The following is a 26,685-nucleotide window of genomic DNA, read 5'->3' as shown; positions in this document are numbered from 1 at the left end:
ATGGGTATATTGAACTAAACCAAACGAAATTCTAAATGAAATTAACTTTTTATGTAATCTCATCATATGTTTAAGAAACTGAAGGTTCCTGATATATACGATTATGGCATTTCGTTTTTTTGGGGTTTATTTGTTGTTGTTGTTTTGTGTGTGTGTGTTTTGTTGTTGTTTGTTTTTGTCTGTCATATATATAGGTAAGACTGGCATATTTTGCAGAATAAATATGCAATTTTAGCAATAACGAGAAATGTTTTTTTTTTCAGATCGCATATACAGCAATAGTAGTAAGTAAAGAATATCAATTTTGTATTTCAATAGTATTTTGCTGATGCTTTTTAAGGTTGTTATTACTTAAGAATTAAAGATTAGTTTTTGTTGCTTTACTACTTTATCTTACGTTGTCAGTTAAAACTTATAATGTAATTAACGTAAAATATTGCTTAATAAATACAAATGAATGTTTGACACAAGAATTATCTTGAAAACACATGCGCATTCAAAAGTCATTTGCTGTGTTCATTTCGTACATACATGTATATGTTTAACTTTTATTACTTATATGTAAATTTGAGAATAAATTATAGATTGTGATGATACAGAGACAGTATACCAAGTTGAGGATGAGTATGAACGATTTATTGAATTATCTAATGGTGTTGCTCAAATTGGCTGGATGGATGCTTTTATCAATGGAAAACAGTTTGTACCGCCATTTAAAGATAAAAGAGAGGAAGTTTTTAGCGAATGCTTTCATCAACACTATCATGGTTACTTTCTTCAAGGTGCATGAATACAATTCTGATTCATTTATACTGTATGATAAACTGATACAAAGTAAATATTATAAATGTAGACATAAGAGATTAATAAATCTATCTATTAATATGTATCTATGACAAGTTTTCTAATTTCAATGATTTTATCTTAATGTTCAGTTTTTAATTTGTCATATGTAAAAGCATGTAAAACATGGTCATTGGTATGCATGTACTATACTATCATGATCATTTCTCTGTTTCTCTTTAACAAGGAAATTAAGATTAACAGTGTCATGATAATTTTGTAAGCACACCCTTATTTCATTTTTCTTTAACGAAAGCTCATTTTGATGCTTTCTATGAAGACAATATGTGCCTGAAAGTAAATTATATCAGTCAAAAGCTAGCACTTTACCGCAGACCTTTCGCACACATGTTGGATAGCTTCCCGTCGAGAGGAATGCACAGTTCCTAAAAGGAAACCATAATCCTTTGGAACAAGTAGTTGTTTGAAGTTATAGATTGTATCTGAGCCATCCGATCATGGAGGCCCCGAATACATTATTAGTTATATTTATCTATGACAGGTTATATGGCCCCTTTATAATACTGTACGTTTGAAACGTCGCTTTTCATTGGATAATCGTGACGTTGGTATAGTTTTATATACACGGCTGCTGTTAATTTATGAAGAAACTCATTTGTTTCTTAAAAAAGATGTTTGCTGTATCATAAATTCGTAATAAATATTTCCTTATAGGTTATATGACGGTATATAAACAGTTGTTTGCAATATAACCCCCTCCTAGATGCTCGGGTTATATCTTCAATTAACCGTTTATATAGGACTTGTCAAAAGACTTTATAACTAATAATATAAGCATCTGTTTGACCTCATAATTTCACATCAGGCGTGTATATCGTGTACAGAAACATTTCATTTGTCTAATGAACAGGCGTGCAGCATTATACAAAGTAACATAGTTGGCAATCTGTCTCTTTGTACTTTGATTACTGTGTAGCACCCATATTTTGTCAAAATTAAATAAATGATTCTCTGCTTTCACATAATTCTGAATTTTATTGTAGATCCTATGCCAAATATATATAGTGAGACACCAGTAAGAATGACATTGTGTTATGGCGAAAATTATGACGATTATTGGACGAACAACTGTGATGAAATCTACATATACGCCAGAATGTGTCATGGGAAGCTTCAGTTTGACTTATCGTATTTTGTACAATGGGGTTGCGATGATTGTTTATGTTTAGGTAGAGTAAATATTCTCTCATGTTATAGCAAAGAATACAAGAGTGTTTAGAAAAAATGTTAAGAATTTCTTAAGTTCATCTGTAGATACTTAACAAGTCTGAGAACCTCAAACCTTTAAGATATTTATTAGTTTTATTTTTAATTAAAGGGATATCAGTATTTGCCTTCTTAATAACATATTAAAATCTGTATGTGTTGGGTAACTGGTTGTACCTAACATAATTGAATTGAATGCATTTGTTTTGAAGATACATTGAGGATACTTGTGTGCTTTTATGTAAGATGAAATTCTATGTCAGCGCGTGAGCTTCTCAAAGTGTATATTTCGCGAATATCGTAACTACGAATGAAAATACTGTTTAAAAAAATTGACGAGATAAAATAAAATTCTAGACAAACAAATACAATATATTTTCTGTTAATTTTATGCTTAAATACGAGTTTGAATCATATTTCTTCAATAACAAATTGAATATTGAAATCTTTCCCCACTGGTAGCCTCTATTTCAGACGACTTTCTCATAAATAAACATAAGACTAAAGCTTAAAATAAGTTAGAAATAACTTTAGATCGCGATGATATAATATTGTTCATTTTAAACAAAAATCATTAATGATCATTTGCTTTAATTAATAAAACAAACAATTCTAGAAGATACAATGGTTATACCTTGCCGTTTAACAGTTATTCTTTATCCGCGAAACTGTGCGAAGTAGTTTATTGACAAATTGTTTATTGGCGCGAGGGAAGAGTTTAAATTGTTTGATTGAAAGGGTTTAGTAACTTTACACCTATTCAAAGAACTAAAAATAACTCGATGATTGTTACAAACAATAAATTATTATAAACGGATTTGTATACAGTAAAGAAACGAAACATATAATTTTTAAGGGCAGCCTCGCGAACGCTAGGTTAATTACTTATACCTTAAACATGCGCAAATGTCTTTCCGAATAGTTTTGCATGCGAAAGGAAGTGAACTAAAGAGACTGTTATAAATCTTACCAAAAAAGACGATCTTTTGTGGTCGTTGAATTGAATGAATTGAAGAAAGCGAATAAAAACATGAGGCATCAAATCGGGAAACAATTAAGCAATCATTTCTTACTTTGAAACTGTGAAAGTATATTTTTATACTTTTCACTGTGAAATATCAAACACAATGGATAAATAAATAATCCACTCAAAAGCATAAAATGGTTTCTAATATTGTAATACGAATACGAAAAAAAAAATCAGCATTAAAGTTATGTTTAAAAATGCAATATGAATGGAGTCGACTGGAGTTATTAATGTCAGCATACCATTTTTGTTCAAAGTTATCTAAGATTCTTAATAATATGGTACTTTACTGATTTTATTTGTATGAAACATTTAAGTTTCGTTTCAGTGCATTATAACAATGTTAAAGTCAAACCTGAAATTGGTCATAAAATTCAACAACATGAAGTAAACGGTAAATTACAAAGAGTCTACACTCCGTTCCTGCAATATAGATGTGAATTTGAAATGATTGATGGAGTAACATATCGTACAAAATGGTAAATGTATTTTCTCTTAGAATAAACGGCAATAAATTAAGTTACACCATATTCATGCTGCATGATGAAATACGCTCTTAGTTTTTCACATATTCTTGTCTGATACACAACAGTCAATTTTGAATAGTAAAGTATCAATCAATTTCAATATTCATGACACAAATAAGTTTGCTGAAACAAAATGACTGACTTTTTAAGATTTACTTTAAAAGTAAATCGAATGTTTAGTTTGCATTATGTAACAAGCTGTCGTCAAAGTTTTATAAGGACTAAAATTATTTTATTGATCCTTTTTAGAAAAGGTAAAACATGTTTGCAGAAAAACGGTATACTTTTTCAGGTATATAAACGGAACATTCCGCGTTCAGATGGGACCTTCTTCAAATCAGGACGAACTTGTTTTCAAAGAAGATTATTTATCACATCTTGGACCTGGATATGAGGTAACCGAAATGTTACTTATAGCGGATAATACTTTGTTTAACACGATTTTATTTTTACAAACTTATACATGTATTGATTATATTCATATACGAGTAAACAAGAACCTTATACTTACTTAATTTATTATAAAGACTATAAATTAAGTTGAAACAATCACCATTTGAAGAAATATGCCCGGGCTGGTTCAGTTAAACACTGGTATCTATTTTATTACGAGCTTTGTGAATAGGTTGACATGATTGTCCATGTGTTGGAGGGGCAATAGTAATAGTCACATCTACACTGAGTTAAGAGTTTTTGTTTGTTTGTTTTGGGTTTTACGTCAAATCGACACAGTATAGGTCATATCGCGACGTTCCAGCTTTACTGGTGGAGGAAGACCTCAGGTGCACTTCCGTGCTGAGTTAAGAGGGTTCCAATTAAACAATCAAATGATAGAGTTCATTACAAGTTAAAAATTTGTAAAAAAAGAATTATGACATATCTGTAAATAAGGATTCTGATGTTGTAGAAGCTTTTTGAGGTTTTTACTTTTCTACGAGCAGCAACGGAAAATGTAAATCATGCGAGACCGAAGGTGGAGCGAGATATCAATTCAACGTTGCGAGTAGCAGAATACATGGCGTCAGAAATCTTCTACAACATAATCATCTTTTAATTATACACCTTAACATTTTAAGACAAAACGAACAAATACAATTCATGAATGACGGATGAATACATGTATGTTATATTTGGAAACGTGACCATGCCCTAAATGGGAACCAACGAGAAAACTAGTACTGCACTTCCTAATATGGTACCGGATGAAACGGTTCTTTCTATCAGTTGAATAATATTTGCTCTTCATTATTTGGGTATATTTTAGGGGTAAAATATATACGTATATGATAAAACAATGTATCATTATAATAGTCAATCATATGTATTAAGATACATCATCTGGTCTACAGGTGCAATGTGGTGTTATCACGGCTGGTGCAAATGAGTCCTCTGAAGCATTAAGTGATGCCTTCTTTGCCGGATTAAAAGTAAGTGCTATGTTTTATGCCTTCCATAGATTAAAAATTCTGAAATGAGAAATATATATGAACTGTAAACCTTTTTAGAATAATGTTTAACAAACGACTATGTTTGCTCGTAGATAAAAGACGATTCCATCACACTGAGCAAAAGCGGTTCTGCTACTGTTGATATAGAGCAGACAATTCCTAAAGGCTGCTATTACACTGACGACGAAGAACCAAATTGTGAAGAGCGAATGACTTTTGAAGACGAATTATCTGTGCCTGATATGTGTACAGGAAAACTTCGTGTACAAAACATCGCTGATGTTGGAAATTCTTTTGTAAAAATAAAGGTAACATATATTTTTCTCAAAATGAATATCTTCATTTGTGATTGAGAGGGGGCATCTATATTCTGATTGATTTGCTTTGATGGTCTTTTTTATAAATTATGATTTAATTGAAAATGATTTTCTCCTTTCAAAATTCCATTTTATTTAGTTACGCCCATTGTTTTCTCGTTTAGGGCACATGCTTTCTTTTACTGGGGACCATATACTGCTTTTCATGGAACGTCACGAAAATAAAAAGGGTTCACTCTCTGTCAAGCAATTAGTGCTTAATATAATGTTTTATTTTTCATTGTACATTTTATAATTATATTGTTAGTCCGATATTTCATATTCGTATTCAATGTGAAGTCCATAGTCAAAATGAATTAAGTTAATTAACACTACTAATTTAGTTTAATAATAATAATAATAATAATAATAATAATAATAATAAACTGCAAAATCTTATTTTCAACAAGGCCTTCAATAAAACATAAACATAACAATGGACAAATTTAAGCAATTATAAAGATTACAACAATCAGTAAATCTTAATCAACAAAGAAGGTCGTTTATGCACATGCAATGTCTTTTTTATGTGTTGATCTTAGTAAGTAAGTTTTATTTTGAGATAACGGAATTAGATTAGAATTATATGCTGGCGTTAATTTATTCATCGCTTTATATACCATAATTCCAGAAAAGTATTTACATCTAGATGGAAAAGATAACCATTTCATATTTTGAAAAATATCAAGAGAATATGTTTTTACGTGTTTATTTAAAATAATTCTGGCGGTTCATTTTTTTGTAATTTTGTTATTCTATTTAGATCTGATTTGTAACAATGCGACCAAATAATACATCCATAATCAAAAGTAGGGGCAATGTAAGCGTTATAAAATAATTGTTTCATTTCATGTGTAAGAAATATTTAAATTCTTTTCAGTAGAGATATTTTAGAAACAAGCTTAGAACACGTTTTGTCAATAAGTGTTTTCCAAGATAGACAGTTATCAATATGCAATCCAAGTAGCTTTTGACAATGAGCATTATTTATACTCAATATACAGAGAAAGATTGCCTTTGTTATTTATTTTACATTTTGATCCAATTATCATGCACGTTGTCTTTTCTGGATTTATTGCCATATTATTGAGAGTGCACCATTCCTGTATTTTTAGTAAGTATAGTTGCAACTCAGACTGTATATTACTCAAACTTTGGTCAGCTATTTGTAATGTTGAATCGTCTGCACACATATCAATGTCTGAATTCGTAGTGACTGATATATCATTTACATATAAAAGAAACAGTATAGGATCTAAGATTGAGCCCAGTGGCACACCTGATATAACCGGTAAGCTTTCAGATGTATCATTGTTGACTTTTACAATTTGCTCTCTGTTACAGAGATATGACTGGAAAAATTGTACAGAGTTTTCAGAAAAATGATAAAGTTTTAATTTATGAATCAGTATATTATGGTCAACTAAATCAAAGGCATTTTTAAAATCTAAAAATACAGCACCTATTATTTTTCCATCATCAATATTCGTAAGCCAAGCATCTATAAGACGGATCAAAGCCGTTTGGCAAGGATGATGTCCCCGGAAACCTGACTGGTGTTCATTAATGATATTGGTATAATGAAGATAATTATTTAGCTGATTTGCAACATGCCTTTCAATAATTTTTGAAATGGTTGGGAGAATAGATATTGGCCTATAATTATTGGGATTTGACTTATCTCCCCCTTTGTGCAAAGATATAACACGTGCTAGTGTCAGTTTATCTGGGAATATACCTAGTGATTAGTAAAAGTTATTGTTCTCGTCATAGAGTCTTTACATAGTTTTAACATATTAAGACCAATTCAATCAATGCCAGAAGATTTATTTTTATCAAGGTTGTCAATATATCTGCTTACTTCAAATATGGTCAAATTGCGTATGTCTAAGTTTATGATCTAGAAAATCTTTTAAATACGAAAAATTCTTAACATTAAAATTAGATGTCTTAATTAGTTTTGAAATTTCTGTAAAATGTTTATTTAAGGCCTTTACAACATTCACATTTCTTTTGCAACGAACATCATTAATGTTTAATGTGATTGGTCAAGACGGTTGCTGCTTATTCTCATTTGATATGTCTTTTAAATTTTGTCATAAATATTTACAATATCTCGAATCTACAACTGCCTTGTTATAGAACATCTTCTTACTCTTTTTAATAACAGTCTGGCATTTATTTCTTCAAAACTTATGTTTACAACTTTTTTAGTGATCTCTTTTATTGCGGACCTCTTTAATTTCGTCAGAGTACCAATCTGGTTGTTTAGTCCTTTTAATACGCTTTACTTTAACAGGCGCATGTTTGTTAAATAATGCTTCAATCATATTGTATAGAACATCAAGTGAGTTATTTGGCTCTGCAATAGTTTCAATCATATCAAAATTAATAGCATTCAAATCATTTTTAAATACTTGTTCATTAAAATTCTTGAAATGGAAACATTGCTGGATATGTTTAATATAGAGCATTAATTAACGGAAGTGTCTAATGCAGTAACTGTACAGATTTGCTCAGAAATTAAAGCATATGTTACATTGTGTCTATACTATCTCGACATAGACGGTATAGGCTGTTCAAAAACAATCAAGCAAGTATTTTTAATCTTACTAATATTCTATTATCAAAACAGTTTCCAGGTGCTACAAATTTTCTTTGTCAAACAATGATCATTATAGTTTAAATGATTAGCAAGCCTATTAAAAATATGCCTTTTTAGTCCAAATATAGCCTTTATCCTTCTTTAAGTTATTCCCGGTTTATTTGATTATTTTCTTAGTATTCGCATTGCCATTTTCCTTAATAGACTTTATTTATAATTATTTTATCTTAATAGGTTTGAACATACTTAGAAAATTTGCATTCTTTCACGTGAAGAAATTTTCAGGTAGCGCCTATGTTCAAGAAAATGCACATGCTACAATAGCTACTTCCGCCGAAATATTCCGGTGGCATTAAGTGTACACGCTTTAATAGTGGATAGAACGCAGAACTGCAGCATGCACAAAACAAACATATTCATTTGGTGTTTAAATACAAGGGCAGTGGGTCGCCATAAGGGCATATAGCAGCATAGTAAGGTATGCATTGACGCCATCGTAACAAGTAAGGTCCTCAACAAAGTCACAGGAAGTCTGTAGGCAAGACCTGCAAACAATGTTATTGTCATTAATCTTGTACAAATATTGTATGGCGTTATCTGAAATGGCCCTGTGTCCCTTCTGGGTTCATGATATTGCAAGTCGCCAACATTGCAGTGTTACCGCGCGTCAATACCTGTTGAACAATATCGTGAAAAACAAGTATCGCATGGTTTGGAACATTTTCTTTGTTCTTACTTATCCATTATACTCACTACTCGGTACACTTTCAATGTGCATTTGACAGCTGTATTGATGTATAGCAGTACAGTTTTTTTTCATTTATTCGTATAGGAAAAAAAACTCAACTGTTATAAAGCAGTTGAGATTTTGTTCGCACCTTGAATGCATCGGTGTAGATTTTTCACTGAGGCTCCAATGGGGCAGGGTAACGAAAATTCCCAGGAGCAAACAAAAAAGAGAGAAAATTAATGAAATGAATTTATTCTCATATAATTATGCAACTGCTGAATTAAAAAGGTACAACCGCTGTATGAATTATTTCCACTAGAAAAGCCCTTAAATCTTCAATCCGAATAACTTCCTCCATAAGTTATTAGTTTACAATCTGTCTCTTACACTGGACGTTGTTTTCAGTTTTCAATATTATATATAGCTTTGAGGTAGCTTACGACATTATTAGCTGTTTTTTGTTCATATTATCTGGGAGTGAGAAGGTGAAAAAGTGAAAGGGCACAAGAGAGAGAAATGGAAGATTTGGGTTTTTTTCTGATATCTATTACAAAAAAAAATATGCAAATGCAATAAAACAGTTAAAGTATATGAAACACGTTAGTCCTGGGGGTATAACACTGACTGGGGCAACATCTCGGGATGTTTCTGCAAAAATAATTGTCTCGGCTTGACGGCCTCTGACGGCCTCAATATTTTTTTAGCAGAAACACCCCTTGACGTCGCCCCAGCCAGTGTTATATCCTCGTTACTAACTCGTTTCATATATTATAACTATAACTAAATGGTAGTGTAAACGGAATGCTTAATATTTCGACGATTGGTTAATTTTGACTTAAATATATACTTTTTACTCGGGGCGTCTTATCAAATCTACGTTTACTTGTTTATTCGGACCGTTTTTATGGTTTGCCCATTATCATAATGTTTTATCCGGTCGGCTTGTTTTGCACGTACAAGCCTAAACAGTTGGGTACTTGTTCTATTGGTGGATAGAGTTACGACGATGAATTTGATGTAAAAGTATCATAACATCAGATAAAAGGTGTCGCATTCTGTTACATATATACAATATTTATAGAGTTTAAAGAAAAATGAACAATGGACAAGTACCACACATAGGATAATGTTGACAACTGCTGACGGCACATATGACGATGCAACAAAGTTCGACTTACAAGTATACGTAACAGACACTACCGACCATGACAAACGAAGATCAGTCAGATCAGAGGTATGGTAAACATAATACTTGTCATTGAGCTTTTTATAAAGTAGATAAAACATGGTAAAAAGTTAATGTTATCAAATATACATACATAATTAAACATTCCATGATAATGAATAATATTGTTAATTTATAATGATTTTAAACAACTTCTTTCAGTATATTGCTATAAATTGATTGATCACTATGACTGCCTAACAGCTAGTAACATATTTTATGTTTCTCTCTTTTTTTCCAGACTATTGGAGCAATTCATGTGGGTATATTTTACATCAATCACCATAAATTATTAAATGTTTGCATTAAAATTTCAACATTTATCAAGTAAACAATAAACTCATCAAAATATATAGCATACTTATATTTTATATTATATACTTTCCAAGGCTAAATGATATATGATGGTCAATGTTTCTTTGTATCATTTGCATTTAAACATTTATTATAAGTATTGTTTTATTCATTGTGTCCCATTTTAAACCACAATGTAAACTTCTGAAGGAAAACATGCAATAGTATGGATATATTGAATTCAGTATAACATTGTAATGAAGATAATGATTATATGAAATTTGTGTAGCTAGGGGGACAATTCCTCCGTGCATGAAACAGTAAACTGTTGTGATATGTTCTGTGGAGTTGTCTCCCTTAAAGGTAAAAATAAATAGTCTCTTGTTATTCTGTTCATGAATTTATGTTTGTGTTTTATGTTATATATATATTTTTATGTAAAACATGTAAAGATGAAATAAATGTTTATTATGGTATTGGTAACTGTTTTCAGATATTTACACACTATTATTTCAGGTCACAGTAACGGACAATTACAGACATCGGAACAAAAGATGTTATTCACACGTCGATCCACATATGAAAACTGTAGATGGATTGTAAGATAATATGCTTATTTAATATAAACAGCTACGCAAACTAAATACAGTATGTTTAAAGACTGTAAACCATGTATTAATATACACGTTTGTATCATTAATATCAAGCTCTGATTAGATAACATATACAAATCGGGCAAGAAAATTCTGCAAATCAGCTTATTTTGTAGTATTTCTAGAGAGGTTTCTGGACAACAAAAAGCAAGTTTTATGTAAGGACATTCATTTGATCCACTCCCGATGTGAAACTTTTATATCCAAGCTTGTGTCAAAACAGGTCACCAAAATCCCATATATATTCTAAAGTACTCATATCTAGCTTATTCTCTTTTCAGCTATGTATATAAAACAATATTCATATTTTACACAATTTTTTTCCCATCGTAAACTAACTCATACACACTAACTTAAATGTAATTTATTTCAATCTATATAGCTTTTATCTTCACGAAATGAGCAAACTGATGTTACAATAGGTTATCTTTGCATAAAATGACCTGGCTTTTATCTAGTTTTGTTTACGCAGAATAACATTCATGATTTTGTTTGATAGAATCTTAGATATTGAGACAAATGCATCTGTATAAATGTGTTGTAATGACAAAAACAACACAAAGTGGCTGCAAATGAGGTTCACCTTTAACTTTCACTTATACTGTGTATATAAACTGAAAACTTTATCGAGTAGATCATATTATATCCTTAGTTGCTTTGAAATGGAACGTCTTTTAGAGATAATGCATGGAATGTTTATTCGTTGGTTAAATAAATAGAAAGTGGGTACATTTTGACTGAAGATGCATCCTATGCCCGTCGGCATAAACGTCTGGTTGGTTGATAATGTCAAAAAAAAATAGATAATACCGATAAAATGTACATCACAATGCAAATAGCTTGTATCGTTGGTATTTCATTTGTAGAAGCTCATACCTTTCGCAAATGTCGTCACGAATGTGACGAAACAAGTGTTCATTTTTATGAGCGAAAACGAAATACCAAAACAAGATTTGTGCTACTCAAGGTCCTCTATCTAGGTTGCTGTTACTAAAGGCAAACTATGTTAATGTGAAGTTTCACAAGACAAAAGTTCTTTGAAAATTCAACAAATACTTTTGAAACCGAGACCCGCAACAGACTTGGCAAATGGCAAATTGCTGCATGGCAGCTCGTCATCGCAAAAGGCGTCTAAAGTGCAAAGCTATCGGAAATAGAAAAATAGTGTATCCCCCCACCCTCCAAATCATCCGCCATTGCCCCTTGTGACTTCAATTTGTTTTCAAAGCTAAAAAAATATCTTGCAGGTCGAAACTGTTTAGGCTTGTACGCGCAAACACCTCGATTTTGCAATATTCCAGTGTCTTCATGGTATAACAAAAGACTATGAAAATTCTTTCAAATATTGGATCCAGACACCGAAATTTATATATCTTTTGGAGGAGTTGAATACTTTGAGGGAACGAAATAATAAAAATTCAACGAAGCCTATGAAAAATCAATTATACGTTCTTTGATGCACTCATATTTGAACACACCTCATAATTAATTATACAAATATACAGTTACACCTGTGCTTTTAATTGTTTTTATTTTTCTGCTGCAAGTTAAGATTTTCGATTTGCAGTATCCCTTCAGATCCCTAGCTAATGTCTGGATAGCAATTTAATTCTTTCTATGAAATTTTTATTTGGAAATGCAAATATGCTCAAAGCTTAAATTCGTCTGCAATGTTAATTTTATTAGTTTTACATCTTAGTTTTTACACTAGAAATGTATTTATTCACATAAATAATTAAAATGTACTGATATTTCGTGTATTAGTAAACACTACATATCATCCGATTATATTAGGCATGTTTCGTTGAACTGTAAGTCAAGCTAAATAATAATATATTAGATTATTAAACTATTTTTGTCTTAAACTGTTTTTAATTAACATGTAGAATTGATGTAGAAAAAGATATTTAAACAAATTCTGATCAAATGAAATGGTTTTTAAATACTGTTCAAATTCATATGTCAACAAAAACCAAGTTTTATTTAATTGATAAAACAGTTTATAATTTAAGAAAATCTAACATGATATTTTAATAGTATCACAATTTCAAACTGATGTAACGTAAACATTGTCATTTTGTCTACTCAGTAGACTATATTTGCACCTACTACGAAATGGTGGAAATGGTAGTTGGGCTATGATTTGACAAGTGATTAATTAAATTTAGGCAAATTATCATCTTTTTGTTTAGTTATGTTTATATTTTATATTAACTGTAGCCAAAATTTATAGTTGATAGAAACTTGACCTTACAACCTAAAACTATGTTTGTTTAGCGCCTCTAACTTTATATGTTTTTCTGCTCAATTTCTTATAATGTGATAAAAACATAGGTACATTTCTCTCATAAGTAAATTTTTATAGCGAAATTACAAAATAATAAAAGAAATCTGTTTAAACATAAACGAGAGTAGTCTAAAAGGAACATGATTTGCTTCCTCATTAACATTTATAATCTAGATTATCTGCGGTTCTGATATCCATCTTAGGTATAATTTTTGAAAATTTGCATCGGACTTTCGCCAAATCAATAATCATTTCAGAAATTACTGACCTAATCCCACACCTCAATCAAACGAGCTTTATGGTATATACAAACTTGCTGTTGGCTGACATATTTTGTATGTCATTTAACCATAGGAATTTGCAGCTTAGAAATGATTATATTTAAACATTCCGCTCATTTTTCAGGTATTATGAAGCTCAAAGAGAAGGAAATTATACATTATACAGGAACAAAAAGTACCAAACAGAGGTTATAAAACTATTTTACATAATGTATATAAATCTTAAATGGAAAAAAAATTCTATGTTAAACTGGCATAAAAGTAGCTATAATGAAACAATCTTGAAACAAAGCAATCCCTCGGAAGCATTAATCACAACAAAATTACAAGAAAACTGCAGACTCGGTTTGAGTGAGTCTGTACATGAGGGATAATGTAAAGTGCAACATGAAATGCAACAATGGAGTTTAAACATTGTTCACAAGTTATATGAAAATCCCCTGCATTATAATCCATTTATTACACTGAAAGCTAAACATTTTTGTGCCCCCACCTGAGTGGCGGGCATTTAGATTTACCCTTGTCCGTCCGTTCGTTCGTCCGTCCGTCCGTCCTTCCGTACGTCCGTCCGTCCGTTCTCTTTTGTGTCGCACGTAACTCAAAAAGTATTTGACCTAGAGTCATGAAACTTTACAGGAATGTTGATCAGCATGTGTAGTTATGCACCTGGGTATTTCCATTTGGATATTTTTAGTATTTTTAGAGTAATTGCCCTTGACTTAGTAAAATTTTGCAATTTTCAACTTGTGTCGCATGTAACTCAAAAAGTATTTGACATAGAGTCATGAAACTTTACAGGAATATTGATCAGCATGTGTAGTTGTGCACCGGGTACTTTCGTCTGGATTTATTTAGTATTTTAAGAGTTATAGCCCTGACTTATAAAATTTTTGCAATTTTCAACTTGTGTCGCATGTAATTCAAAAAGGATTTGACCTAGTTATTAAACCTTACGGGAAGGTTGCTCAGCATATTTAGTTTTGCATCTGGGGTTTCGCTTGTGGATTTATCCAGTATTTGTAGAGTTATTTCCCTTGACTTAGTAAAAACTGTTTCATGATGTTGTTATTTGTTCCTTGAGTGCTTGAGTTAGAATCAACCAACTTTACAGGAATAATGATCAACATCACTAAATTACAGGAATAATGATTCACATTACTGTGAAGCTATGCACCTGGGACTTTGCATGTGGATTTTTTTTTCAGTTTTGTTAGTTATTGCCCTTGACTTACAGTAGTATAAATTTGCAATTTTCAACTTGTTCATGCATAGCTCAAAAAGTATTTCACTTGTTGGCCTGAATGTTTACAAGAATGTTGGTCAGCATGTGTACTTATGCACATTGGGGTTTGCTTGTGGATTTATTCAGTATTTGTTAAGTTCTTGCCGTTTACTTAGTAAAAGATTTTTAGTTTTCAACAAATATTTGACCTAGAGTCATAAGATTGACAGAACAGTGGCGCGGTGGGGGCACCCGTGTCCTATTGACACATTTCTAGTTTTAATTTAGAGAAAACACAAGTTTAAATCTACATGATACATTTGTAACACAATATTGTAATTATTGTTTTTGTTTTAAAAAATATTGACAAATGAAATATCAGAAGGATTGACTTACCAAAGAAGTATATATTTAAGTTTTCATGTACGGCTAACAATGCAATGTAATATTTAACTTAGACTATATGTTTTCAGGTTCAACAGTCAGCTCAGTATTGTTCCCCTGGATCAAACAGTGGACCTGTTTGTGCTTGTGGAATAGCAATAGCTGTTGGAGCTGATACTTTCATCTTTAATAAATGTTATAACACTATATTCAAATTTGACCTAAAGTGTAATGAAGGTGGCCTTATTGATATCGACGAAATCCATCCCCATCATTACAAGGTCTGTATATATCAGAATACGGGGAAATATGTAGAAAAAAAATCAACATAAGCGATTAATTTTTAAACTATTTTTACACCCACGCTGACATAGAGGTAGAGGCCCTGAAATATACTTACTGACTCTGTTAACAGTTTGCAGTCTTTTCACCTCAGCCGATCAAACTCCTCTAGTGGAATTAAAATCCATATAGTGCTTAGCCTAGTCAGTATCTTAACATACATTATATCATTATCTAGATTTAAATAACTTTACTTTTCTGGTACCTAAAATATTTAAATATATGTAAAGTCAATGTCTGCCATCTTCACATTTTATCTAAATATATCTCACATAAAATAAGCAATTTATCAATTTATTCAAAACAGATAATTCACTCACTCGTATTTTTACTAAGGAACTCTGAAGACTCAAATAACTAAGCAAACATGTATAACGGTCATCTGAGGATTTTCAAAAGCATCTCCATGTAATGGATGAGTTTTTGAGTTGTATAGCTAAGATAAAATTTCCAAAACTTTATTTTACATTCCTTTTGGAAAACTCCTTAGGTCAGAACGCCTATTGGTACTATTATCGAAATAGCACTTCATGGATGGAGCAACACAATGAACATTGACATATACATGTCTGCTAAAGATTACGGTAATGTTGATGGCTTATGCGGAACATTTGATTGGGACAGAAGCAATGATCTTCTTCACAGAGACAAGAAGACAATATCAGATGACGACAATCGGAGTTACCGCTTCGCGGATAGTTGGAGGTAAAGGCTTATAATTTTCACTTCAGTTGATATAGAAACGTTTAAGATTTAAATAGATTTAATTCAAACGGATGCTTTTGTTTTTCAACAAACGTCCTATTATCACTTTTTTTCTTCAATTTAATGATTTACATACTGGACCTTGTCTTTCATAAATTATATTTAAGCAAAGATTGTCTTTTAATAAGTCTCTTGCGACACTTGGCAGCTACATGTAGGCTTTGTGACCTTTAATTCTCTGTTAAGACACATTTTCATGTAGTGGTGCTCATAGTTTTTCTATTTAGAGAACATAAATTCCTTTGTTTGGGATGCTAGGGTGCTTTCCTCGGAATTGTTCTATGTTCTATGATAATTGTTGCCGAATAAACGCATCTGCGGTTATTTCTTAATTTCAAATTTCACCATTAAATGTTTTTCCACACCTCTTCTATTATTTGTGGCAGGTCTATTTTTTTCGGATAGACCTGTTACACAAAAGAAAATCCGTAATGAGGTCTATCTTTTGCACGTGTAGCGGTCTAATCTTGACAGACAGACCACGTGAAAAAATAGACCTGTAAATGCGGACAAAGGAAAAATGAAAAGGAATCAGAAAAAAATGAAAACAAAATGCAAACGATTTTTATAATTTTACTGTCATACAAAATCTGGGGACATATTTAATAAAATGATTATGATTTAAGATAATGTTAATGATAATGCTACGCGCTCTCTGTGTCACATGAAATTCATTACCAGGTCTTTCCTGAACAGAAAGACCTCGTACTCGGTCGATATCCTTTACTAATATACTACTGAATACTGCTGTAACTAGTCGTGGGGCGTGGGGTAGATTGCATTTAATTCTACTGTTCAGGAACAAAGCATATTAAATATTTTTTTCATAAAATTAGATTTTCAGGGCATACATCTTTCATAAATTTTCTAAAGAACGCGCGGATAAAAGTTGAACATAAATCCGTTTTTTGTCATTACTCTAAAGAAACATTGGAGAATTGTGTCAATTAATTTAAAAGTACTCTATTTTAAAAATGATTTAGGTATATCACGAATTAATCTTTCTCGTACGTTGTATTAAAAGAAAGGGCCCAAAATTGAAGAAGTAAAAGAGTTGAGGGAATTCAATTCCACTTTCGTCGTACTCAGTTTGATTTGATAACCCATATCAAGGGGTTTTTATGAATAATATGAACTTATTTATATCATATATATTAAGAATTTATATATAAAACGTCTGATTGGTTGCATTTATCAGTATCAAGTTCAACGGTTGTCAGCTGATATAACTCGGACCGCAAGGCAATTAATGCATTGCAAACCTTCCTTTATACACAGCGATATAGCATATTTATAACGAATTTATGATACAGCAAAATTACTTTATGTGAGGAAAAACGAAAGATACTTCAACCTGGAAGGCAGCCGTATGTAAAAAAATTAAACCGTCACGACTATCCAATACACAGGACGTTACCAACAAGCGGCTCTTGATATATATTAAAAAACGGTTAATATAAGGTCATTAAATCTGTCAAATATTTTTTTACTGAACAATGAAAAGAAAGCAGATATATTTTAAATAGTAAGTGTGATATATACTAAAAAGGTATTATTGACCTCTTCTATATCCTTGTTCCATAATGTAACTTATCAGTACATTTTATTATATAATCTATTAAAAGCTTTGAAATGCTTTTCCCTGATTGGCTAAAAAGCATCTTTTTGTAAAAAAATAACAGGTCAATATCAAAGTATATTCACTGTTTTTTCCTTAAAATAGATTTTCAGAGTAGATTCAGCGGTTTTTCTTCTAAAAATAGATAATCTGGAAATTCCCTGAAAGACGCGAGACTATGGCGTGACGTTACGCCAAGTTTGTTGTTATATATTATTCTTAAAAAGAAATGTTGAATGATTCTTAAATAAGAGTCAAGAACACTAAGAATACGCTTGCTAATGCGCTCATTTAAAAGATAGGGTCAATTTAAGAAAAAATTAGACAAGCTGAAAAATGATGATTTCCGTCATAGGCAATGGCAGATTTGATAAGTCAAATATAAGCTATTTATAAATTATATAATAAAACAGATATGTACTTTTAAGCTGGTGAGTATGATTCGATATGTACTGAAAAATAAATATTATTGTTTTCAGTACATATCATATTCACCAGACTTTTTAGTCCATGTTTGTATAATATTCACCAGCTTAAAAATATATATTAGTATACTATATCTCTGTAAACATGAACAAAATTATATAATACTACCCAAAGTTTTGAATCATTTTTTAAACATAGTGATTAAATGTTTTAATATGGATAGATGTCTGAATGCATTGTCAAAACATTTTTGTGAACCTTGTATTTTGTTTATTTAATAGTTCTTGTGATTAGAGCATACATTCAAACATATACAATGACTCATTTCGTTTGCGTAAACTGAATTTTTTAAAAAATTACACTGTTTTGTTTTATGTATCAGATTGACAGATGAAGAAAACTTGTTTAAAAATGATAAACGCTTACTGACACCTTGGGACACACAATTGAACGGGATGTCAGATCAGCCTTGTAGCAGACCAAATTCTATAACAAAAAGAAAATGTAAGATTAATCGTAGAACAAGGCGAGAGACAAATATTCTCGTACAACATAAACAAATCGGCCGAGCGTCTGCATCCCGAGAAAGGGTTGGTACTTTATGTTGATTATAAACGTAAACTTGATAATATGAATTCATCAAATGCCACGAACTTTGTAAGTAAAAAGTATAATAACTTTCTGCTCAAACCGCTATTAGTGGCGTAAAACAGAAGATTAAGAATGCATTAACATCCCGTTTGCAAATGGGCTCAGTCAAACCATGCAAGCATTATTTAAATTATGGTGTTTTGCCAGGCCGGTTTCCACTTCTTTAGTTATATTTCATGTAATCTCTCAAAAATTATATATCTAATGTTTAAATGCTTTTATTTTTGTAATGTGCATAAAAATCCCTGTCGTCGTCTCTGGATCTTTTTGTAAATATTTTTCAGAGGAGCACGGACACTTTTACAAACGAAAAAGCATTTGCGCTGTGCAACAGCTCCATTTATAATACCCCAGCAGTTATGGAGTTTCCAGACTATCTTGCGGAAGAAGATCCCGACATAATTGTTGATCAATGTGTTTATGATTTGACCGTAAGTTGGATAGTGTGAACGTTGTGGTGTTTTCTTTCAGACAAGAGACGACTATGTCAAAGAAATGGAGCATAATACTGACGACAGATGCCGATAGATAGTTGTGCTTTATATAAGTACTGCCGGTATACTCTATGCTTGTTAAGCATTGTGTGACAATTATTAAATTTCGTCTATTTTTGTAAGGTGATTCGATTATAAAAATCAACTAGATATACGTCTATGAATATCAATATATAACAAAAAATATGTATATCTTTCAGCATGGGAATGATACAGGTTGGATAGATGCGCATGTCACAAATGTAAACAATGTCGCAGATACTGTTCTAAACCTCAATCCTGTCTATGTTGCAAATAATACAGACAAGGTTCACGTCTTTCGTTCGCAAATTTGTTTGAACAATTGTAGTGGAAATGGCGAATGCCTTGAAACAGGTAATGACGTTATCACCAATTATATATAACTGCATAAAAAGGTGCTTACCTTCATGAATTATGTAATTATGAAACATTGATAAATATGCTAGACGACTTTTTCAAAATTTATTACCTGGGATGAAAAATAATTACATTTGGTTAACATATTTATGTAAACACATGTATATTTACATATTGCCATTATGCATCATTTGAGTAAGGCTAAATGTTGTCTGTTTCAAAGAAAATGGAAAATATGTAAATGTAAATTAAAGCGGAAGCATGATTCTGAAAGTAATGTTTCAAAGATTATGCCCTTATTTAATATTAGATTACGTTTTATTAAAATTGCCCATTAAGTAGAATGATTTCAAAACTATAAATGGTATCAACATGAAACTTGGAATAATTGTTCATCCTTAGATGGCGAAGTTCTTAGCAAAATGGCATTTTTCTTAAAGATATATTTGTTGAGTAATGCCCTTATTAATGGATTTTTATATTAGTTTTTTGCTAAAACAACATGAAATATAAGCAATATTGTTAGGAAATATGCCCAATTTCCACTAAGTGCCGCATGCGATGCTGTTGTGTTTGAAATTTGTAGGTTGTTAATTAATAAATATAAGAACCTATTCGTGTATATACAATAACTTGCGAATAGTTCAAACAAGGTTTGAGAAAGATATTCCCTAAAGGTATTTTTGCGTAGTTTCCATGCATACACATCTATCCGCATTTTAAATCATGTACAAGAAAAGCATTGATGCAAAGCATCAAAGGGCGTCCAAGCAAGAAAAGCAGCAAGTGAAGATGAACTAGTAGACATATGATGACAAAATATTCTTATACACTTTTTAATGGTTAGTTGGTTTTTACCAGAATTGTATATCACTTATGAATGAGCGTGTTCATTATGAACTTTGATTGGCATGCTAGAGATTAGAATATTACTTTTTATTTTTCTTTATGACCGTGGTTATTAATAGCAATGGATATACATGTATACAATTATTTATAATCCATATGTGTAACGCATGATGAACACGTACCACACCTTTGTAATTATCCCTTATTATGTTATCGCTATTAGCGAAGACCCCCTATTAAGGTATCTGTTCACACTTAGTAAAAATATGACACTGGTTATATTAACATGTTGATTATGTTGAGCATAATTGTTTATAATACAATAATTGTAATATCTATTAATTTTAATAAAAAAAAATACAAATTTTATGAATATTGTTTTCTTTTCTTTTTTGTGTTTTATGTTCTATTTTAATACTGAGTTTTTATGTTTACGAGCGTACTATTTTTTTTTATTAAAATTGTAAAATAAATTTTAAGAATTCAATTGTCATATTGACTGACGATTATAAGTCAAAACTTAACTGGAAAAAGTCAGTAAATTATGGTTTATCTTTCAATATATAATATTGTTTATTCTTAAAACATGTACATGTACATTGGTATTTTTCTTTATCATTTTTTAAATTATCAATCAATTGAATAATTCATAAAATCTAATTTGAATTCCTCGGCATCTTTACTAAACACGGATAACAAATTAAATAAAATGTTTCAAAGTTGATAATGTCATATTAATACCATAAAAATGTACCCTTTTCTAAATTATTGTACATATTTATTGTTTTTGTCTCATATAGATAAAATGAAACATGCTATTGTTGTTGTTGTTGTTTTTTTTAATTGTAACGATATCAAACATCTACTCCAAAACCGGGAGAGACCGGACAATAAACGTGTGGTACTATTCGCCGGTCACTATAGACCGGGAGAGACCGGGAATTACCGATAGGAGTGATAAATAGATATATCTATAAATAGATTTTCGGAATATTTAGGTCATCAACTGATCATTCTAAGATACATGTACAACAACAATAACATGCCCTGATAACCCACTGTGTGCTACAAAATGATAAATAAAAAACCTCGAAGAGTGCGATTTATTGACGGAAAAGGTTATTTCATTTGAAAATGTTTGCATTGCGAAATTCTCCAGTTCGCTATTCATTGCAACATATCGCGACATTTAATTCTTAATTAATAATCAAGCACCCTCATACCGATCGGAATTATCGGCTTTTATTATGACCGACTAAAAGGCTCGAGAAGTTGCTGTCGCCCTTTCACAAAATCTGATTTCATTCCATAAGAGCGCCGCGCTTCGGCGCGGACGCCAATTAGGAGTATGTGAATGTACTGGGACATTCCGTGGACCAGACTGTAGTGATGATATAAGAATACCTCCTGTAGTGTATGGTATAGAGGGAAACGGAATCTGTGATATCACAGAAGAGGATGACTGTACTTGTTTCGAAATCAGATCTGACAACGTGTTTGATGGTTTTATGTGTGACATAAGTAAACATATGGTATGTTTTACATTTTATTCAGTGGCTGTTTTTTGTATGACTTTTGAAGATGATTATATAAGCAACTGTATTCTGACATACATTTGAAGCAAAAATATTTCATGTATATATAATTATTTACCCCTGTTTAATTTCAAAATTGATACTTTTTCAATAATACCCCTATAAAAGGATTATATCGAAATTTATCAATCTATATTTTTAACATTTCAAGATAAAGAGTGCATTTTTTCAAAGGTAAATTTGACAGTATATTGTTTGAAAGTACGGTGTTATCTCAAGTCATATCAAAACACTGCATTTTATAATACATAACACTAGGGTAACGTTTCGCAAATGGATAGAATAATGTTGATTATGACGTAATAAAAAGACTCCACACGGGTTTTCATAGTATGGTCCCATCAGAGAATTAACTTTTTCATTATATAAAGGTATATCTAAATGGTACTCGAGTAAAGATTGAACAATCTATTCATGCTGGTTACTATGAAGATATCTTCACTGGCGAGTGTTGCGCACCTGAAAGTAGAAAAAGGCGATCTGAAGGAATCAACGATGATGGTCCTTTTGTTATCTCGTATGACATTTCTGTCAGCAATGATGGTGCTGCCTATGGTGAAATCAACACCGTCTTTGTCTATAATACTACATGCTTGACACAAAGTACAAGTCAAGGGAATATTATGATTGAACTGAAGGTGATGTTTTTGTTTATAGGCTATCTATTTGATATAGTGAAAATTGTGTTTGAATCACAGTAAAATTCAAGAGAATATCACCATTCATCTAAAAGTTAGTAATAAAATATTTGTTAGACTGAATTTGTTTATAATGAAAGGCTTGTAATGCAAATAATTATTTTGATAGTATTAAGTATGAAATCCACGAAAATGTGAGATACATATACATTTTATTACATATATTTATTTGTTTTTATTTAGCAGAACACAAAATGTTCTAGAACAAAATCTCATTATAATTCTCATACAATATCACTTTAAACATTATCAACACTTTTCAAGCAGTGTTTTATGATATATTTCTATTGTGTTTATGTCGCCTCTACAGAGTAGTGGTGACATAAAAGGATCACTTCTTTGCCTGTCTGTCCGCCTGTCTGTCTTTCTCTCTGTCTGTCCGTTCGTCACAAAAAATGTCCGGACTACATCTTAAAAACTACCGGTGCAATTTAATGTAAACTTTAAAGAAATGATGGGTACCAAGTCTAGTTGTGCATATCGTTTGCATGGCATTTTCCAACTTAATGATGTTTGTCAGAGTAATGGCCCTTTAATGCTTTTTTTTTTATTTTTAAAATTTGTCCTGACTTCTTATCTTACTACTTATGCAATTTCAATGACACTTTACAGGATTGTTCTGTGGATTATGATGGCAGTTACACAGAATTTTGTCCGGTATACTTCTCAGGAACTACAGGTGCAATTCCATCCAAACTGTCCAGGAATGATCAGTTCCAAGTCTTGTTGTGCATATCATTGGCTTTTCTGGTTAAATGATTTTGTCACAGTTATGGTCCTTCAATTATTTTACGACCATTTCAATAAACTTTACAACATAGATTTGTAACTGATGTTATTGCACATATTCCACTGGTTTTCCGCTTCAATGACTTTAGGCCGAGTAATGGCCCTTAATTTATTTTTTAAAGTTTGCCCGAATACTCCTAGTATCCCACTGTTGCAATTTCAATGAAACAGGATTAAAAGGTAACTCAAGTTCTTGCGCATATTACACGGATTTTCCAGTTGAAGGATTTTGGGCCGAGTTATGACTCTTGAAAAAAAGATATTTTTTTGGCAGAATTACATAAATATGCTCTAAAATGACATTTATTGGAAGGAAAAACATATACGTATAGTTACGTATACCCATTTAGTTCTTGGAATGATGAAACAAGTAATGACTACACTCGCTAATCAATCAATGAGAAAACAAATCAAAGTAAGCAACCTTAGCATATTGCAGAATATATTTCACAACATTTGAATTCGGAAAAAGTACTGTTATACTTTTTTCAAAACAAGGGTTATGTCAGAAATATTGATACAGATTTAGTGTTCATAACAGCAAACCGTTTACTTTAATTTAAGTTTATTTCTCCAATAGGATGGCTACTGCTTTATCAACGGGATGTGTGTAGTTCGTAAGTTTTTGTCGGCGGTTGGTTGTTTACTTTGTGACCCGGCATCAAACCTTTACGGATGGACGACTGGTAATTATATGTAATTTCGTATTCTTAAAGAAATTATTGTATTTCACAATTATGAATTACATTTACGCAAATCAACGACATAGTATAGCAATCTGTGACAAATTGTTCTTGGATACCCGAAAAAAACCCAGATACCGGTGCATACAAATATTTCCTAAAATTTGTTTAACTATTGAAAGGTCTTGGCACTTATTCATTATCCCTCATGTACACCGTCAATCAAACCGAGTCTGTAAGTCTTATGTAATTTGTTGTGATTAATGCTTCCGATGGATCAGTTTGTTTCAAGATTAAAAAAATGACCGAGTACTTAGCAATAAAGTTCAAAGAGATTTGATAAAGTACGAAAACAGGGTTACGTGATTAATTTGAATCGAGAAGAAAAAAATAAAATCGGCCAATACGTGGGCCGACAGAATTACAGATCCTGTTTGAAAACTACAAGGCTTCAATTGAAATAAATACATGATAGCTCAAAAATTTAATTGGAAAATAAAATCACTTCAAATTTTGCATTTTATGATCATAATGTTTTTGTTGATCATTTTCATGTATGATTAAAATACATATAATATAGAAAAGCTTTGATTGATTGATTGACAAACATTTCAGGTACCTGTAAAAAGGGAGATTCACAAATGACAACAGAAATAATAATTGCAATTGCTGTTGGGTGTACTGTTGTTGTCGTTATTATTTCAGTCCTTTGTGGTTACCGTGTGTGCTGCAAGAGATCAAGAAGAAAACGGTGATTAGTTGTTTTCATGACTTAGTTTATTCATGTTAAATGTTAAATTCTATTTAAGCCGGTGCTAGCGGGTGTGGACGGTACCTTGCAAATACAACCACCGCGCTTGAACAGGCTTAATGAAAGCGAGCCTGCAACATTTTTAATTTTGCCGTTTTGGGATTTCATCTCTATATTATCATCGTTTGTAATTCACGAATACTGTTTTCCTTTGATATCTAAGATAATCTAAATGATCATTAAATGATATATCAGCTTGTAATTGCCTATTCGGTTTTCAAGTTTTTATTCAGTACAAGGTGATCTTAAAAGTGAAACTTTATTCGATATATTTTCCTATTTGATTTCAGACAAATTCACGACTCCAGCATAAGTCTTCAAACAAAAGTGTCAAGTATACAAGCTCTTCCCGGAGATCTTCCCGAAGCTCTTCCCGGAGCTGGGAAAACCTCATTCATGTATTACAAACACAAAATATAAGTATACATTATCTAAGACTATGTGAAGTGCTGAACAGTTGGAGGTTTTAGAACAACTAAAATTTTGTTTCATTTTGCTGACAATACATTTATATCATGCAAAGTTATCATCATGGTACAATGTATACATTTTATGTAAATGTTCAAATTATTTCATATTTAAACACATGCAATTCATTTGTTTGATGACGATTTGCAAAGGCTTGTCGTGTAAAAATTATAATTTTGAAAAAGCTTTTGTAATATTAAAATCAAATTACATATGTTTTCTAAACATTAAGTGTGCTATTGCAAACCGCATTTTACATTTGGAAACACAGCATGATGTTTTACAAATGAAATATATACAACGACAAATCATATTGTGTTTTCAAATATACAAAAATTTAATTTGCCAACGGGTGGCAAAAACCAACTGGCGGATGTAAAAATAAAAAGATTTATTATATACTTATAAATGAAATATTGAGAAATATTGATGAAATAAAATGCATATTTTCATTCTCCGTATTTTCACTGTAAAAATTTATCTTTCACTGAAGTGAAACATATTTTCCGTATTTTCACTGGTGTCTCGCCGGACTACTTTCTTTTAAATTCTGCCAGTACACAAAATTTAATGGAAAGTCTTTCAAATTTTATCGCAAAAAAAAGAGAAAAATGTATATAATAAACAGAAAATTTAAGTTTTACTATAAATACATGATTTATTTTCATCTTGTGGCATGAAAATTATCATATTTCACTCGTGGCCACTCATGAAATATTTATTTTCATACCACTCGATGAAAATAAATCATGTATTTATAGAAAAAACTTGAATATCCTCTATTTGAATTTTTAATCAATGTTAAATTTTTGTTATATCTTTTCCGATTCAACAAATAAGAATTCACAGAATCATTTAATGATGTTGTAAAGGTTATTCCGTTTATCTTAAATGACAGCTCATTTCTTTGATATAGTTGATGTGTCTTGAATTTAAATCGATTGTAAAATCAAAATATAAAAGTTACATTAACCCCAAAAAACTATTAATACTAAATATCAATAGTATT

At 31.2% G+C, this 26,685-nt stretch overlaps 1 protein-coding gene across 1 annotated transcript; it reads left to right on the top strand.

The window, feature by feature from the left end:
• LOC132742890 (von Willebrand factor D and EGF domain-containing protein-like) lies at window positions 1-26,409 on the top strand. Its single transcript, XM_060731392.1, has 21 exons — window positions 1-4; window positions 585-782; window positions 1,848-2,033; window positions 3,426-3,576; window positions 3,917-4,019; window positions 4,974-5,051; window positions 5,165-5,380; window positions 9,845-9,997; window positions 10,230-10,247; window positions 10,799-10,881; window positions 13,628-13,691; window positions 15,199-15,390; window positions 15,942-16,156; window positions 18,643-18,850; window positions 19,196-19,342; window positions 19,606-19,780; window positions 21,977-22,164; window positions 22,599-22,865; window positions 24,295-24,400; window positions 25,013-25,148; window positions 25,499-26,409. The coding sequence occupies exons 1-21, from the start codon at window positions 1-3 to the stop codon at window positions 25,626-25,628; spliced, it is 3,018 nt and encodes a 1,005-aa protein (XP_060587375.1). The 3' UTR covers window positions 25,629-26,409.
• Window positions 26,410-26,685: the final 276 nt, after the last annotated feature.

The sequence above is a fragment of the Ruditapes philippinarum genome, unplaced genomic scaffold (genome assembly GCF_026571515.1).
Source record: "Ruditapes philippinarum isolate M1 unplaced genomic scaffold, ASM2657151v2 ctg4441_1_1_1_1, whole genome shotgun sequence".
Classification (NCBI taxonomy): domain Eukaryota; kingdom Metazoa; phylum Mollusca; class Bivalvia; order Venerida; family Veneridae; genus Ruditapes; species Ruditapes philippinarum.
Note: the sequence above shows the minus strand (reverse complement) of the source record. Positions and strands in the feature narration are given on the sequence as shown.